Source organism: Diceros bicornis, chromosome 19 (genome assembly GCF_020826845.1).
Source record: "Diceros bicornis minor isolate mBicDic1 chromosome 19, mDicBic1.mat.cur, whole genome shotgun sequence".
Lineage (NCBI taxonomy): Eukaryota > Metazoa > Chordata > Mammalia > Perissodactyla > Rhinocerotidae > Diceros > Diceros bicornis.
Window position 1 is genome coordinate 14,365,676 of NC_080758.1, and position 14,233 is coordinate 14,379,908.

General features: G+C 50.0%; 1 protein-coding gene across 3 annotated transcripts in view; it reads right to left on the bottom strand.

Moving 5' to 3' along the window:
• Positions 1 to 1,820: 1,820 nt before the first annotated feature.
• EYA2 (EYA transcriptional coactivator and phosphatase 2) overlaps positions 1,821 to 14,233 on the bottom strand; it is a 178,204-nt gene continuing 165,791 nt past the window's right edge. For all 3 annotated transcript variants that reach the window (XM_058562106.1, XM_058562104.1, XM_058562105.1), the window contains 2 exons: positions 10,221 to 10,321; positions 1,821 to 2,195 (listed from right to left, as the gene is read on the bottom strand). In XM_058562106.1, coding sequence (XP_058418089.1) covers positions 2,115 to 2,195; positions 10,221 to 10,321 — 182 coding nt within the window. In that variant the 3' untranslated portion in view covers positions 1,821 to 2,114. The remainder of the gene's footprint in view (positions 2,196 to 10,220; positions 10,322 to 14,233) is intronic.

The window sequence follows — 14,233 nt, forward strand, 5'->3', positions numbered from 1 at the left end:
CATTCTCACATCCACATATCCAACCATCATAGCATTACTATCAACCACCCATCAACCATCCATGGATTCCATCCATCTGCCCATCCAAACGTCCACACGCTCATTTATCCACTCGCGCACCCAACTAACCGTCTATCCATCTTTCCAGAAAACCATGCAACCGTTCACTCATCCATCCATTCATCTCACCACACAACCATTCGGTCACCATTTCAGTCATTCATCCAATCATCCATCCACCCCTAATCTATATAACCATCCATATGGTCATCCCAACATAATTATCCATCCCCCCTCCAATCACCCAGCTAGCCATCCACCTTCCAATCGCTGTACCATCCAATCACCTAACCAATCATTCATCCACCCACCCACCCAACTATTTAACCATCCATTCATCCATTTGTCCAAATGTCCATTCACCCATTGGACTATGATTCCAATTATACTTCCATCCTTCCTTCCATCTCATCTATAATAGGATTCCAATTTGTGTCAGCATCCACTCTGTGGACGGATTCCAAGCACCTCACTCTGTGCTTGATTCTGGGGATATAGAGATGAAACTGCCAGTACCTGCCCCCAGGGAGCTCCGAGTCTAGTTGGGGAGTCTATCTCACCCTTGGTGATGGCTTTCTATCCATCAGAGATTCTAGCTCTGAGACTCCAACTACCAAGTCATCTCCCATCTCCACTGACATGGATAACCCTGGATTTCACCAACATGGATAGAGGGAGGAGTCTATACTTATGTTTAGCATCAAATCAGATGGATCCAGGCCTGCTTGGAACTCTCTGGGCAGCAACAATGCTCAAGATGTCCTTGGAACTTCTCCAGATGTCTCTTCCTGCCCCCTACACAGGATCCTTGGCTCACTCACTGGAAAATAAAGTCTTATGATTGGAATGGAAGTCGGCTGCATTTTCCAGCCCAACCTCCATTTCCCCCAATTCTTTTAGCAATAGCCCACTGATATTTCCTTTGGGAGACCAGCTCTCCCCCACTTTCTGTTCATGAGGGATCAAACCCTAACTCCAGCTCCACAGGTAGCCCATGACTCAGTTTTGTCCAATGAAACACAGTCCTGGGGCTTTTATCAGAACCCTTGTGCAGCAAGTGCTCTCTTTCTGCTGGTGTGGTTTTGCTAAAAGATTCTTAGAGCCATCTTGGCCACACAGGGAAGAGCGTGCCTGAGAAGTAACACCACACAGGAGAAAGTCATTTGATCACCTGGATCCAACTATGCCTGAAGACACTCTCACCTTAAGTTCCTGGAGACACTTTTTTATTGGTGTAAGCCAGTTTGAGTTGGATTTTATTCTTTTACAACTGAAAAGGTTCTGGAAAAGACCAACACATTCAGAAGCCTCAAGAGTGGTAACAAAGTAGCAACACCCTACCCCATTTCAAAATGTAAACGTGGTTTTATTTAATGCCTTTTTTCCGTCACAAAGTACCGCCTCCTCCCCAGGGTCCCCTCTTCCTAGAAAACAAGATGGCAGCATAAGGCACGTGCACTGTCCACACGACGTCAGGTTAGGTCCTTAAAAACAAAAATGAGCAACAGTCTTCCCGACAGCCCCGAATTGCCTCCCTCACTAATGTCCAAAGAATGATTGTCCCCCCAAAGCACAACTTGGAGCAGAGAGTGCTTAAATTAGAACTGTGCGCCACCCCACATGCCAGTTTAAAAAACCAAACCAAACCAACCACTAAGAAAACCAGCGACACAGATACGAGAGCCTAATACGCAGCGATGAGATTAGTCCATAAATTAAAACGAAAACAAAAAAGAGCCTGTCCTTTCCTCATCACCTGCCCTCCCCCAAATCAGCAATTCCTTGCTTTTGTTCTGTGAGTCTTGTAGAAAAGTCTGGACTCTGAGCCAGCCCTTTTCCCTGAAGTTAAATATCCCAAAGCCACTGGTGGGTACTCTGCGTCTCGGGACCCGCGTGTGGACTGAAAGGACGGCTTCTGAGATGGTCACTGGACACGTCCTCTCGGCTGCAGGGACCCGGCCCGGTGTCCAGCATCTGGCGGGGCGCGGGGAAGGTGAGGGGCCTGGGTGGGTGGGATGCCGCCGTGATGGCAGGTGGCGATGTCACGGCTTCTGCTATAAATACTCCAGCTCCAGGGCGTGCCTCAGCGCCTCCAGGTCAGCGTGGCAGGATATCCGCCAGAAAGGCATGTTGTGCTGGAACACAGAAGAGCAGCCACGCGGTGAGGGCCCGCTCCGCACCTCCCGCGGCCCCTGGATCCCACGCCCGAGCTTAGGGCCTAGGAGAGGTCAACCGAGTCAGCATAGCGTGTGGGCATTTCCCAAACCGGGAGGCACAATAACGTTGCTGGCAGACCCCTATGTGGCCAGAACCTACCAGACTGGCCACACCGTTTCTATTCCCTCTGAGCCTGTTCTGACTGCCAGGCATGTCACCTGTTTGACCATCTCCCCTCTGCTGGGACCAGCATGGTCTTCGGCGATGTGCTGACGTGGAATTAAATCACGCAGCGAGAAAGCTATTCCTTTTTACAAGTGTGTTCTCAATCCTGCTACTTCTAGAAGAAAGTCTCAGTCGGGTGCTGGTGTATCGTGAACGCCTCCCTAACAATCACGAATCTCCAGTCGAACAGAGAGAGCTGTTCCTGGGGAGTGTCATCTTTTCCTTTTTTTCTTGCTCAGTGTTGTCATGATATCAAGTTTTCAATTTTAAATCTAAGTGATGAAAGGAAAACATTAAGTAGATAACAGTAGAGGCAGTATGCCGATACAACAAAAGTTGTGACTGGTGTAAGAAGCGGTGTATTGATGGTGGCAAGAAATCACTCACGTGGAGAGAAATCTGTGAAGTATTTCTATAGCTTGAGGCTTCAAAGCAAGAGCGCCCTGTGACAACTCTGCTCCCCTGTCAGCAGCTGGGGGACCTCAGGGAGTTGACTCTGCGGCTTGTCTGTAACATGGGGCCATACGTGCCGTGTGCAATTGCTGTGGCTCTTCATGGTGCCTCCGTAAATATTAGCTGCCAATACGATTACATCTGTGTCCACAAGGACATATCCATGTAAAGACAGGACAAAGTCAGGAAGGATGCAGGGCAAATTGTATACGTATGTGGAAGGATGAATTTTGGGGGTTTTCAGTAGTTTAAAAAATGATAAATAGGCTACAACGTGAAGACTTGAAAAAATCATTAAGGCAGGCGTAAATAAAATGTTATGGGAGCCAACAAGAGGAAGCAGCCTGTTTTTCGGTGGCAGAGAATGGGATGGGGCCGGGACAGGTGTCCCAGAGGAGGAGGGGTGCTTGAGAACCGAGCCTCGAAGGACGAATGAGGGTTTCACGGCTGGCAGGGAGCTGAAGAGACGGCCGTCCCAGGCAGGGCCTCCCCGGGTGAGCCAATGGGGACATGCGAGGACACAGGGGGAGGGGGACTGGGAACGCAGTCACGCGGGGTGGTCACGGCCTGGTGCGCGTGCACGGGTGTGTGTGGGCGTGTGCGCGTAGGGGTGGGGAGTGGAGAAAGGCTGGCTGAGTCAAGTTTCCGCGTCTCGTGATGCAGAGCGTGGATTTCATTGTGTAAGCCTGTGATGCCCGAGATTTTAAATAATAACCTTTTAAATCTACCGTTATGGAGCCCGACACCGTGCTGGGCACTTGAGGTTTATTATCTACTGAATCAGCAAAACAAACAAGCAAAACCCAGAAACAAAAACAAAACATCTTTTTCAAGTGGGGGATGAGAGACAGAAGAAGAGAATTGACTTAACCAAAGTGAATTACTGGTGAGCCAGTCACAGTCATAACAACCATTCACACTTATTAAGTGCCTGTTATGGCCACGTCCTGTCTAAACACTCACGTGCACTAATTACTCCATTTAACCTGATCAACAGCCCTCAGAGAGCGGCACTACGTCCATCTTATCTTACAGATGAGGAGACTGAGGCACAGGGAAGTCATGTCTGGCTCCAGAGAAGAAACTTGACTGCATTTTTATCACCGGAAAATTTAACCATTGGCTCAAGTTGTTGCCTGCCCAGTAGCCATCCTCCCTCCTTCCTGGCTTCCAGAACCTTGAATGTGGCAGCGCCATGCCCAGACGTAGGGGATGAGTTATGATTGTCTAAGTGAGCTATGACAACCCCAGCCCTGTGTGCCAGGGATTTATTTTCCATCTTTCCTGACTTGTGACCTGTTGAAGCCAGTGAGGAAGTCGACTAGGGGCTTCTGGAAAAGGTTTTCCTCCATGATTAGAGCGAAGCACCTGAGGAGAACTCCTTCCTCCTTACTTTCTCTTCCTATTTGGATGCTATCATATTAGTATGTGATACCTGGAGTTGTGGCAGCCCTTTTGAGATCATGAGGCAACAAACCAGAAAGTAAAAAGCCCAAGATGGTTAGAGAGGTAAAGCAAAATGATGGAAAGGGATGAATTTTTGACCCACTGAAACATCCTAGGGTACACCAACTTTTAATCTTGTTAGGTGGGCAAGTGTTTAAGTCATCATTACACAGGTTTTCTGTTCCCTGCAGCTAAAAGATACTGAGCTTCCTCAAGACAGTCATGGGCCTTAAATCATTTACTGCATGAACAGATGGTGCTTGATGAACATACGGATGCCCGAGTTCTTGTGGTGATTCTGCTGCCCCATACGGTTCTGTGCCCACAGGGTAGACACTGTACCGGTGTCCTTTCGGTTCCTGGAGCACACACAACCCTGCCCTGCCTCTGGGGGGCTCTGCGCTTATTATTCTGCCAACTCCTCATATCACCGTTCATCTTCACCTCTCTGGCCTACGGTAGGCTGAATAATAGTTCCCCAAAGACATCACGTCCTAGTCCCTAAAACCCATGACTATGCGACCCTACATGGCAAAAGGGATTCTGCAGATGTGATTAAATTAAGGATCTTGAGATGGGGAGAGTATCCAGAGGGCAGGGACTTTGTTGGATTGTCCACTGCGGTGTCCCCAACGGGCCCTTCTGCATAGGTGGCACACACTCATGGGGTCCTCATTGGAGTCACAGATAACACCTCCACAGACAAGAAATAAACAAGATGATGTCATTTCGTGTATGTTCTATGAAGGAAACAGAAGAGGGGGGAGGGTAGACAGCAGCTGCGGGGAGGGTGTCTGCTTTTGACAGCTGGCTCCAGGAAGGCTCCTCTGGGGGGTGATAAGTAAGCGGGCCCAGAGCATGAGAAGGGGGGAGCCGTGCAGACGTGGGGAGGGAGGTAGTTGAGGCAGAAGACACAGCAAGTACAAAGGGCCCGAGGAGGGTTCGAGCTTGGAACGTCACGTTCACTGCTGCCGCGCAAGACTCCTGGCACACAGGTGCTCAAGAAATATTTGTGGAAGGAGCGAAAAGAGGAAGGGAGGGAGGAAGAGGGAAAGGTGGGCTTCTCAAGCAAAGTCATCAACAGGCACATCGTTTTCTCTCTTTTTTTGTAGACCGTGGACTGCTAGCTTCTGTCAGCACCAGCCTTCAACATTTAGAATGTTCTCTTTTGCTGAACGGAAGCAGAACACTATCCATCATGGCCACAGATGCCATCTCTTCAACGCCCTCCTGTTGTCCCAGCTCCCCCACCCCCCTCCCCCCAGCCAGCCTCCCTTTCTCTGCAAAGACGGATTCTGGTCGCCGCCCAGCCCCTCCTGTCCCCCTTTAAAGAGTGTAACTGATTTTTCCGGGAGGAAATAGCGAAGTTGGAGGAGAAGGTCTCAGCCGCCTCCACCCCAGGCCTGACGGCTCCAGAGCGCAGGTGGATTTATCACTTGTGGAGAGCTGGAGACAAATGAGCCACTAAAATGGAGATATTAACAACACTGTCAGCCGAAACAAAGCCCCTTGTCCTGTCGCCATATTTCACGCTGCTCAGGTGTCCGGCGGCCCGGGTTAACGACTCCCATCCATCAGGCCGCCAGAGCGGCTGGTGCACAGAATTTCTCACTAACGGGCTGGGGCTGCTGCTTCAGACACTGGCAGAAGTTTTTAGGGGAGCTTGGTGTGTATGTGGGGGGGGGTGCCCTAGTCTTCTTTGGTGGACTCCACTCTTGTCTGACCCGCTCAGGGGCACAGACTGACAGCGTTTGAGACTCCTAAGTCCACCCCCTTCCTGCCAGGTGTTTGGAGCAAAACACACATCAGTTTGCATGGACCAGCTGTGTGACTTGAGGTAAATTAATTAACCTCTCTGAGTCTCAAATCCATCCTCTATAAAATGAAGTGGAACGACACCCACTTTGCAGGGGGGTTTTGAGGATTAAATAAAATGATGACGTCAGTAATGAAGAGCAGTGGTTAACGGCATGGGGTCTGCTCGGGCACCCCCAGGTGCCAGTCACAGGCCTGCCACATGCCAGCTGTGCCAGACTGCCACCTGTTCCCCAACATCCATTCCCCTCTTCTCTCTCAGAAGAAGTTCCCCTTTTTTTGTGTGTGAGGAAAATTAGCCTTGAGCTAACCTCCGATACGAATCCTCCTCTTTTTGCTGAGGAAGACTGGCCTTGGGCTAACATCTGTGCCCATCTTCCTCCATTTTATACGGGACGCTGCCACAGCATGGCCTGACAAGCGGTGCGTCGGTGCACGCCCGGGATCCGAACCTGTGAACCCTGGGCTGCCGAAGCAGAGCGTGCGCACTTAACTGCTGCGCCACCCGGCCGGCCCCAAAGCTCCTTTTATTCAGCTGGGCACATGGTGGCTGAGAATAAAGGCCACATCTCCCACCTACCTTTGTAGCAAGGTGTGATCATGTCATTAAAATCTAGCCAATAGGATTCGAGCAGCAGTGATGTCCACCTGTATCAGCCGTGCCCTTAAAGGGAAGAGGGGTCTTCCCCCTTTTCCTCCTTCCCCTTCCTGGTGGCTGGAGTGTGGACGCGGGGTGGTGGGGAGCCCTCTCAGGCTTTGTGGACAGAGCAGTACTGGGAGGCAGAGCAACAAGCTAGACAGAGCCTGGGTCCCTGGTGCTGGTCCGGCCATCCTGGCGGCGGACGGATGCTTTAGGTGAGAGACGAAGAACTCTCTCTATTGTTTGTCTGGCATCTCTGGCCACCCAGACCCCACTCGGCAGAAGCTGGCAGCACTGGCCCTGCTGAGACCCACGGACCCAGCCCCTATGGGAGACCACCCCATCCACACCCTTTGCCGCCTCTCAGCAATGTGCTTCTCCCGAGGGCTCGGGGCAAACACGAGATTTGGGTGAGTTTTTGTGTTATGTGTGAATTAGCATTCACATTTTCTTTCTCCGCTGGCTCCACAGGAGAGAGACCCTCCTCTGAATTTCTAAAGGTCGAGTTATCCTTCTTTGCCCAACCCTCAGGCCTGGGGAGTAATAATACCAGCGCTACAGGCTCTGAGAGCTCAGTCTGCACGGTTCCTCTGCTGGGCCCTGTGGGCATATTCTCAGCAGCTGTCACAGATGAGGAAGGGCAGCTCAGAGAGGGCGTGTCCTCTGCTGAAGGCCACACAGCCCAAAATGGCAGAGCTAGTAGGATTTAGGGCATGTGCTCCCCTGGCCGCGTGTTTCTGTGGGAGCAGAGCTGGCATAGGGTGAGGCGAGGCAGGAGCCTGGGACATGGAATTTAAGCAGGCACCTCCCTCGGCTCGTCCTCCTCCTGGTCCCGTACAGGAGGTGACCCCAGACCAGCACTTCTGAAAGGAGGAAAAGCCTGCCCTCCAGGGGTCCCCATGGAAATTTCTAGAGCTGTGACTTTGACTATCACGATGATCTGGGGCCACTGTGGGTGGGGCAGCTGTCCTGTCTCATCCCACACACTTTTAACCTGAATGATTTTCAAATGTGCGGCCAGACATTCAAGTAAGTACAAACCCTTCATAATAACCCGAGCCCAGAGCCTTGACCCCACTTTACATGTCACGTAGAAATACAGAGTATCTTTTGCACGCTTTTAATAAAACCTGAATTTCCAGGGGAGCAACTGCTCTGTAAATCAAGGGGAGTCTGTATTTTGTTTTATCCAGAACCTCGCCATGAGCTGCTTCGCAGTTTGGAGAAATCACGTAACGGCCGCAGCCCCTCCCCTGATTTGTGAACGGTCCTTAATGTCCATCTGCGTCTGCCAGGTGACATCCACAGTGACGGCACGTTTGGGTGCCAGCGCTGGGATTTGTGCCCAGACATTTACGTATGGAAGCACATGTTATTCTGATTATAGATGACTTGCCCTTTATTTCTCTTGGATGAGATATCGATCTTTTGGACACTCTGGTTATCAGTAGGTTATATTATCCATTAGTGTTTCATTTCAGGATCATAAAGGGGTCGTTTTAGAACACTTGCTACGCCGCCCTAATAAACCTTCTCTGACTGGTGAGAAGGCGGGCGTGTGGCAGCGACTGCCCTGTGGACGTCCCTGTCATCCTCCAGTGAGAAGGAGAGGGCAGGTCGGGGACGCCTGGGGCCACAGGCCTGAGCTGGTTCCCAGTCCAGTGCTGATAGGAGCAAAGCTTTACCTTGGTCACTGTCATGTGATTAGGGCAGAGTTTTCCCCTAGATCTGAACTTGGAAGAGGGCGGAGGGGCTCGAGAAGCCCCCTTGGACCCCAGCAGTGAGCTCCAGGCCACCTCAGAGACCACACTCTCCACCTGGCATGGTGTTTCTGGAACCCCAGTAGTTCCTGTGATATTTCAAGTGATTCATGCCGCAGTTTGGGCCATATCCTTGTGTATCACCTCTGTTACTATTATTTCCTTAATATTTTTTCCTCTAAGTCAATTCATTGTTAAAGTTAGAGAAATACGCTTTAAGAAGCGGCACTCAGAGCAAACGCTGAGGTCCTCCCGAGGGCCCCGGGCACCTCCCCAACCTCACCTCCTGCCACTCCCCAGTGCCTGGCCCGCTTCTGTGGCCACGCCGGCTCCCTGCGGGAAGCTCCAGCCTCAGACTGTGGAACTTCTCGGTTCCTCTCTGAGAATGCCCTCCCTCTGATATCCACCTGGCTCACTCGCCCGCGTCCTCCCATCTTGGCTCAGATGTCACCTCGCAGAGTGGCCAGCCTGACCACTGCCTACAGTTGTGGCCTGCCCCCCTCCACAGAGTCCCCTCTGGTGCAATTCCCTCCTTTGTTTTTCTCCAAAGCTCTGGTCACCACGTAAAATGCATGTTACACGTGTGTGTTTATTGCTTGTCCCCTGACTGTGAGCTGAGTGAGGGGTGCGGGCCCTGTCTGTTCTGCTCACTGCAGGATCCCCAGGACCTGTGACAGTGGCTGGCACACAGAGGCAGCTTATACTCTAGCTGGAGAATCCGGGATTAGTCAACCAATCACACAGCGATTCTTTCATGACAAGAAGGGACGATGTGGATGTGGACAGCTTAGGGAGGGGATCGCAGGCAGGCCTGATCTAGCAGGCAGGGCAGAGTGGGAGCTGGTCAGGGAATTCTTCCCACCGGAAGTGTTGCTGAAGGATGAGTCCGGAAGAGCCGGGTAAGGGAGGAGCCTTCCAGGTGGATGGAACAGCATATGCAAAGCCTTCTGAGCCCCCCTCTCCTGAGACCCTCTCTCAGGACCTTCCCTCTTCTTGTGGGTTTCCTCCGCTGAGACCCTAAACGTTTCTGCATTTCCTTGGAATCTGTTGCCAGGGAGGGAAGGGGGAAACCAGGTCTCCCAAATTAAGCTCTGTGACATTAACAATCCACTTCCCAGGCCTCAGGGTGGGGGGCGTCAGGCTCTCTGGGACGCTGTTGACAGGTCCAGACCTGGGACTTTGGCAGCTGTTTCTTCTCCAAGAACAGAGCTGTGGCCACCAGAACCCCCTGCCCCTCTCCTCATGGGCCCGAGATCACAAATGCAGGATTTTCTTTTTCATTAGCTTAATGCTGTCTTTATTAACTGGGAAGGGTTGCTGGAACATATGATCGGTGAGTATTAAATAAAGCACACACACACGTGCACTGGCCCCCACTAGCCTGCCCTGACACAGCGCCTCTGCTCCTGAGCCCTTGTCCCAGAAACAATCCAGGGCTACCAGGGGCAGCAGCCAAAGGCACCCCGGGGGGGATTTGCAGACGGAAATTACTCAGGATGCTTCTGCGATTTGCAAATGGGAATGGACCTGCAAGCAAAGAGCCTGGGAAGGCGGGGACCCAGCCAGCGACGGGGAGGTGGAGGAAATCTGTGTAAAGAGCCCCCAAAAGCCACGACGCGGCTCAAGAGAGGAGGAGGAAGCAGCCTGAGACAGGCAAGGACTACCTTTTTCGCTCCCTGCTCCTCTTCGACGCCATCGCCAATCACGATGTAGACGGCTTTTCTGCCGAATCTCTGCATTATCCTCTCGAAGCAGCTCTCCTTCCCTGCACACACGCAGAAGGAGAGAGAAAAGAAGCTCGGTGAGGACCTGGGATTGCGGCAAATACTAACCAAGGGTTAAGTGCTTGTGCTGTGCGGCCGTCCTTCTAAGGGCCAGGTGTCAATCATTCATCCTCAAGCAAACTTTCGAGGTGCACACCGTCACCATCCCCATGTGACGGATGACAACGCGGAGAGGCGGGGAGCTCAGCGGCTTGCCCAGGGTGACAGAGCAGAAGAGACAGCGCAGGGGTGTGAGGCAGGCTCTGCAGTCTATGCAGCTGCCTGGTGGCAGCGCTGGGCCATCAGACAGATGAGGACACGAGGCTGAGAGGTGAAGTGTCTGCTCGTGATCCCAGAGTTAGGAAGCAGAGGGGCAGGAGTCACATTTCCAGGGATGGGCAGCCTGGCGACAGAGCTGGCCCTCATGGCAACTCCCCCGTATGTTTGTTCCTTGCCACCTGTCGATGACTCTTCTTTGCGTTTTTCTTCTTCTCAGGTGTCTGGGCAGCAGCATAAATCCAGACACACTGGATTCAGATGTTGGTTCATCCTGATCGGGTCAGCCAGTTTAGTAACCATACAAACAATGAAAATAGCAACACATAATAACAGCAGCAATAGTAGCTGTCACTCACTGAGTCTACTACAGGCCAGGGGCTCTGCTAAACGCGTCACCTACATCAGGATCTCCCAGCCTCGGCACTACTCACATTTGGGACTGGATCATCCTTTGCTGCGGGGCTGCCCTGGGCATTGTAGGATGTTTAGCAGCTTCCCTGGTCTCATCCACTGGTGCCAGTAGCAACTCCTCCAGTCGTGAAAATGAAAAATGTCTCCAGACGTTGCCAAATGTCCCCTGAGAGGCAAGTTGCCCATGACCCCCCAATTGGGAGCCACTGACTTACGCTAATTCATTTAACTATCACAGCAATCCTGTGAGTGAATATAATCCCCATTTTAGAGATGGGAAGACTGAGGCTCGGGGTTGGTGAAGTGCCTGGAAGATGAGTGGCGTAGCAGGAGGAGGAGGAGGAATTATAATAATAATAAAATGGCTCCTATTTTTGCGCATTTGTGCTCTGCTGGGAACTGCTACAGGTTTTACCTGCACCATTTCACTTTATCATATGCTGAGAGGTACTGTGATCATCCATTTTACAGACTGGGAAGCTGAGGCAGAGAGAGGGGAAGCCACTTGCCTAGGTCACCCAGCTAGCAAGCACAGAGCTGGGATTCGAACCCAGGCTGCCACTTGAGCTCTGAACCCCCCGTTAGACTGCTCTGGGTAGGAACCAGCTCTGTTGCAGACTGTTCCTCCCTCTGTGCCTGCTTCCTCCCCTGTGGGAGCAGAGGCTGGGTCACAGCAGTGGATCGTAACTGCAGGCTGAGTTATAAAATTACACATCCTCGCCCTCTGCCATCCCACTTTGCAGTAGGTGGAGCCTACTCCCCACCCCACTGATACTGGGCTGGCCATGTGACTTGCTCTGACCAGTGGAATGCTGGGGACCTGCCACAAGAAATGAGTGTGGGTGGTTTGTCTTGGCCTCCTTCCCTTCTGCCATCTGTCATGAGAAGAATGTGCCCCTGGATGGCTGCTGGTCCCAGAATGAGGACATGAGAAGCAGCGGGAAGCTGGAGTCAAGCCCAGCAGAGCCACAGCTGACTCACCACACCGTGAGGGAGAAATAAAAACTTGTTGCTGTAAGCCACTGAGTGTCGGGGATGTTTGTTATGCAGCATTATCAGAGCAGAAACCTGACTATTGAAAAAAATTATGGTTTTTAAGTGAAAACAGGGAGCTGGAGGCCAAATTTCTGTCCTATCTCAACTTTAATAACCTCAGTTCTTTGATCTTCAGGCTCCCCAAGACGGAAATGAGTCACTCTCCATTTCCCTGATGGCATGTGATTCCTCTGACATGGAAACAGAATCAACGGGCTAAATGAAAATTGTAGATGTGTCTGGGTTAGAGATTCCTTTTGTGCAAAATCTACAGAAGATTCTGTTGTCAAATGCAACTTTGCTTTAAAAAGTTTTAGCACAGGTTTTTGACATGTTCATGTTCATTGTGAGCTTTCCAAACTTATTTGACCACTGACTGAATACTTGGTTCATGAATCATCTCTAGAGAAATGCCATCCTGGACCAAACATTCCAGAACTACCTTCACAACTGTGACCAAATCTGAGAACCATTTTTATTTAATTTTTTCTCTTAAAATCAACTCCCACTTTTATTTTTACTTAAATAAATCCATTTAAATACAGAATAGAGGGGCCAGCCCAGTGGCGTAGCAGTTAAGTGTGCGCGCTCTGCTGTGGCAGCCCTGGGTTCGGATCCTGGGCGCGCACCGACACACTGCTTGTCAAGCCATGCTGTGGCGGCGCCCCATATAAAGTAGAGGAAGATGGGCATGGATGTTAGCCCAGGGCCAGTCTTCCTTGGCAAAAAGAGGAGGATTGGCGGATGTTAGCTCAGGGCTGATCTTCCTCACACACACACACACAAATTCAGAATAGAATCCCTAAATTAAAAAGAAAACCAATCACCTCACACCCATTAGGATGGCTATTAGAAAGAAAGAAAAGGAAAGAAAAGAACAAGTGTTGGTGAGGATGTGGAGAATGTGGGATCCTTGTGTACCGTGGTGGGAATGTACAATGGGGCAGCTTCCATGGAAAAGAGTATGGCAGTTCCTCGAAAAGTTACAAATAGAATTGCCATGTGATCCAAGCACTTCCATTTCTGGATAGACCCCAAAGAACTGAAAACTTGAAGAGACATTTGCACACCCATGTTCACAGCAGCATTATTTGCAACAGCCAAAAGGTGAAAGCAACCCAGGTGTCCACTGACAGATGAATGGGCAAACAAAATGCGGTCTATACACACAATGGCACACTTAAAACGGAAGGGAATTTTGACACACGCTACAACGTGGATGAACCTTGAGGACGTTATGCTAAGCGAAATAAGCCAGTCACAAAAAGACAAATATTGTATGATTCTACTTATATGAGGTACCTAGAGTGGTCAAATTCATAGAGACAGGAAGTAGAAGGTGGTTGCTAGAAGGGGCTGGGGGAGAGGGGATGTGGGTTGTTGTTTAATGGGGACAGAGTTTCAGTTTTGTAAGATGAAGAGTTCTGGAGATGGATGGGGGTGACGGTTGCACAACAATGTGAATGGGCTTAATATCACTGAAATGTACACTTAATAATGGTTAAGATGGTAAATTTTATGTATATTTTACCACAATTAAAAAGAAAAAATTATTACAAAAAAGAGGATCGAAATAAGCCTACAAAGGCACATAACTAGAGGTATGCAGGAAGAAAACAAAAAGACTCACAAGGTCCTGTTATAGAATCTCTAATGGCCATTTGGGGCCTGAATTTCTATGATTTTAAAATCTAAAGGTGCTTTTATATAATATTCAGACCTAGAACTTCAGTAAACGCAAAAACTGCTCAAGAAAATGCTTCCAAAGTATATAAAATGGTTTTTTGCTCCAGGAAAAAATAAGGTCAAAATTTATAATTAAAAACATCTTAACTAGCTAGATTTATTTTGCATTATTACATGTTTTTAGGTGATATAAGAATAAAAAAAAAATCAGCCCTCCTCTCCCCACACAAAAGAAAACCAATATTATCTGCCCTGATGATAATGACGCTGTTACTTTCTAGTTATTAAATCCTCTTATCTGATGAAAGCTCTGAGCCTAAGGCTCTTCTCTTTGTTAACAAGGGAGATTTGCAACTATCAGAGGTGTGAAAGCAGGCTAGCACCAAATTGAGACTCTCTCCTTGAAAGAGAATCTTAAAATCAGTAATTTTCTCTCTGTGTGGTTCAAGGTGAGATTCAAGGTTATCTGATGACTTGTACCACCTAAATTAAAATCACCTCGT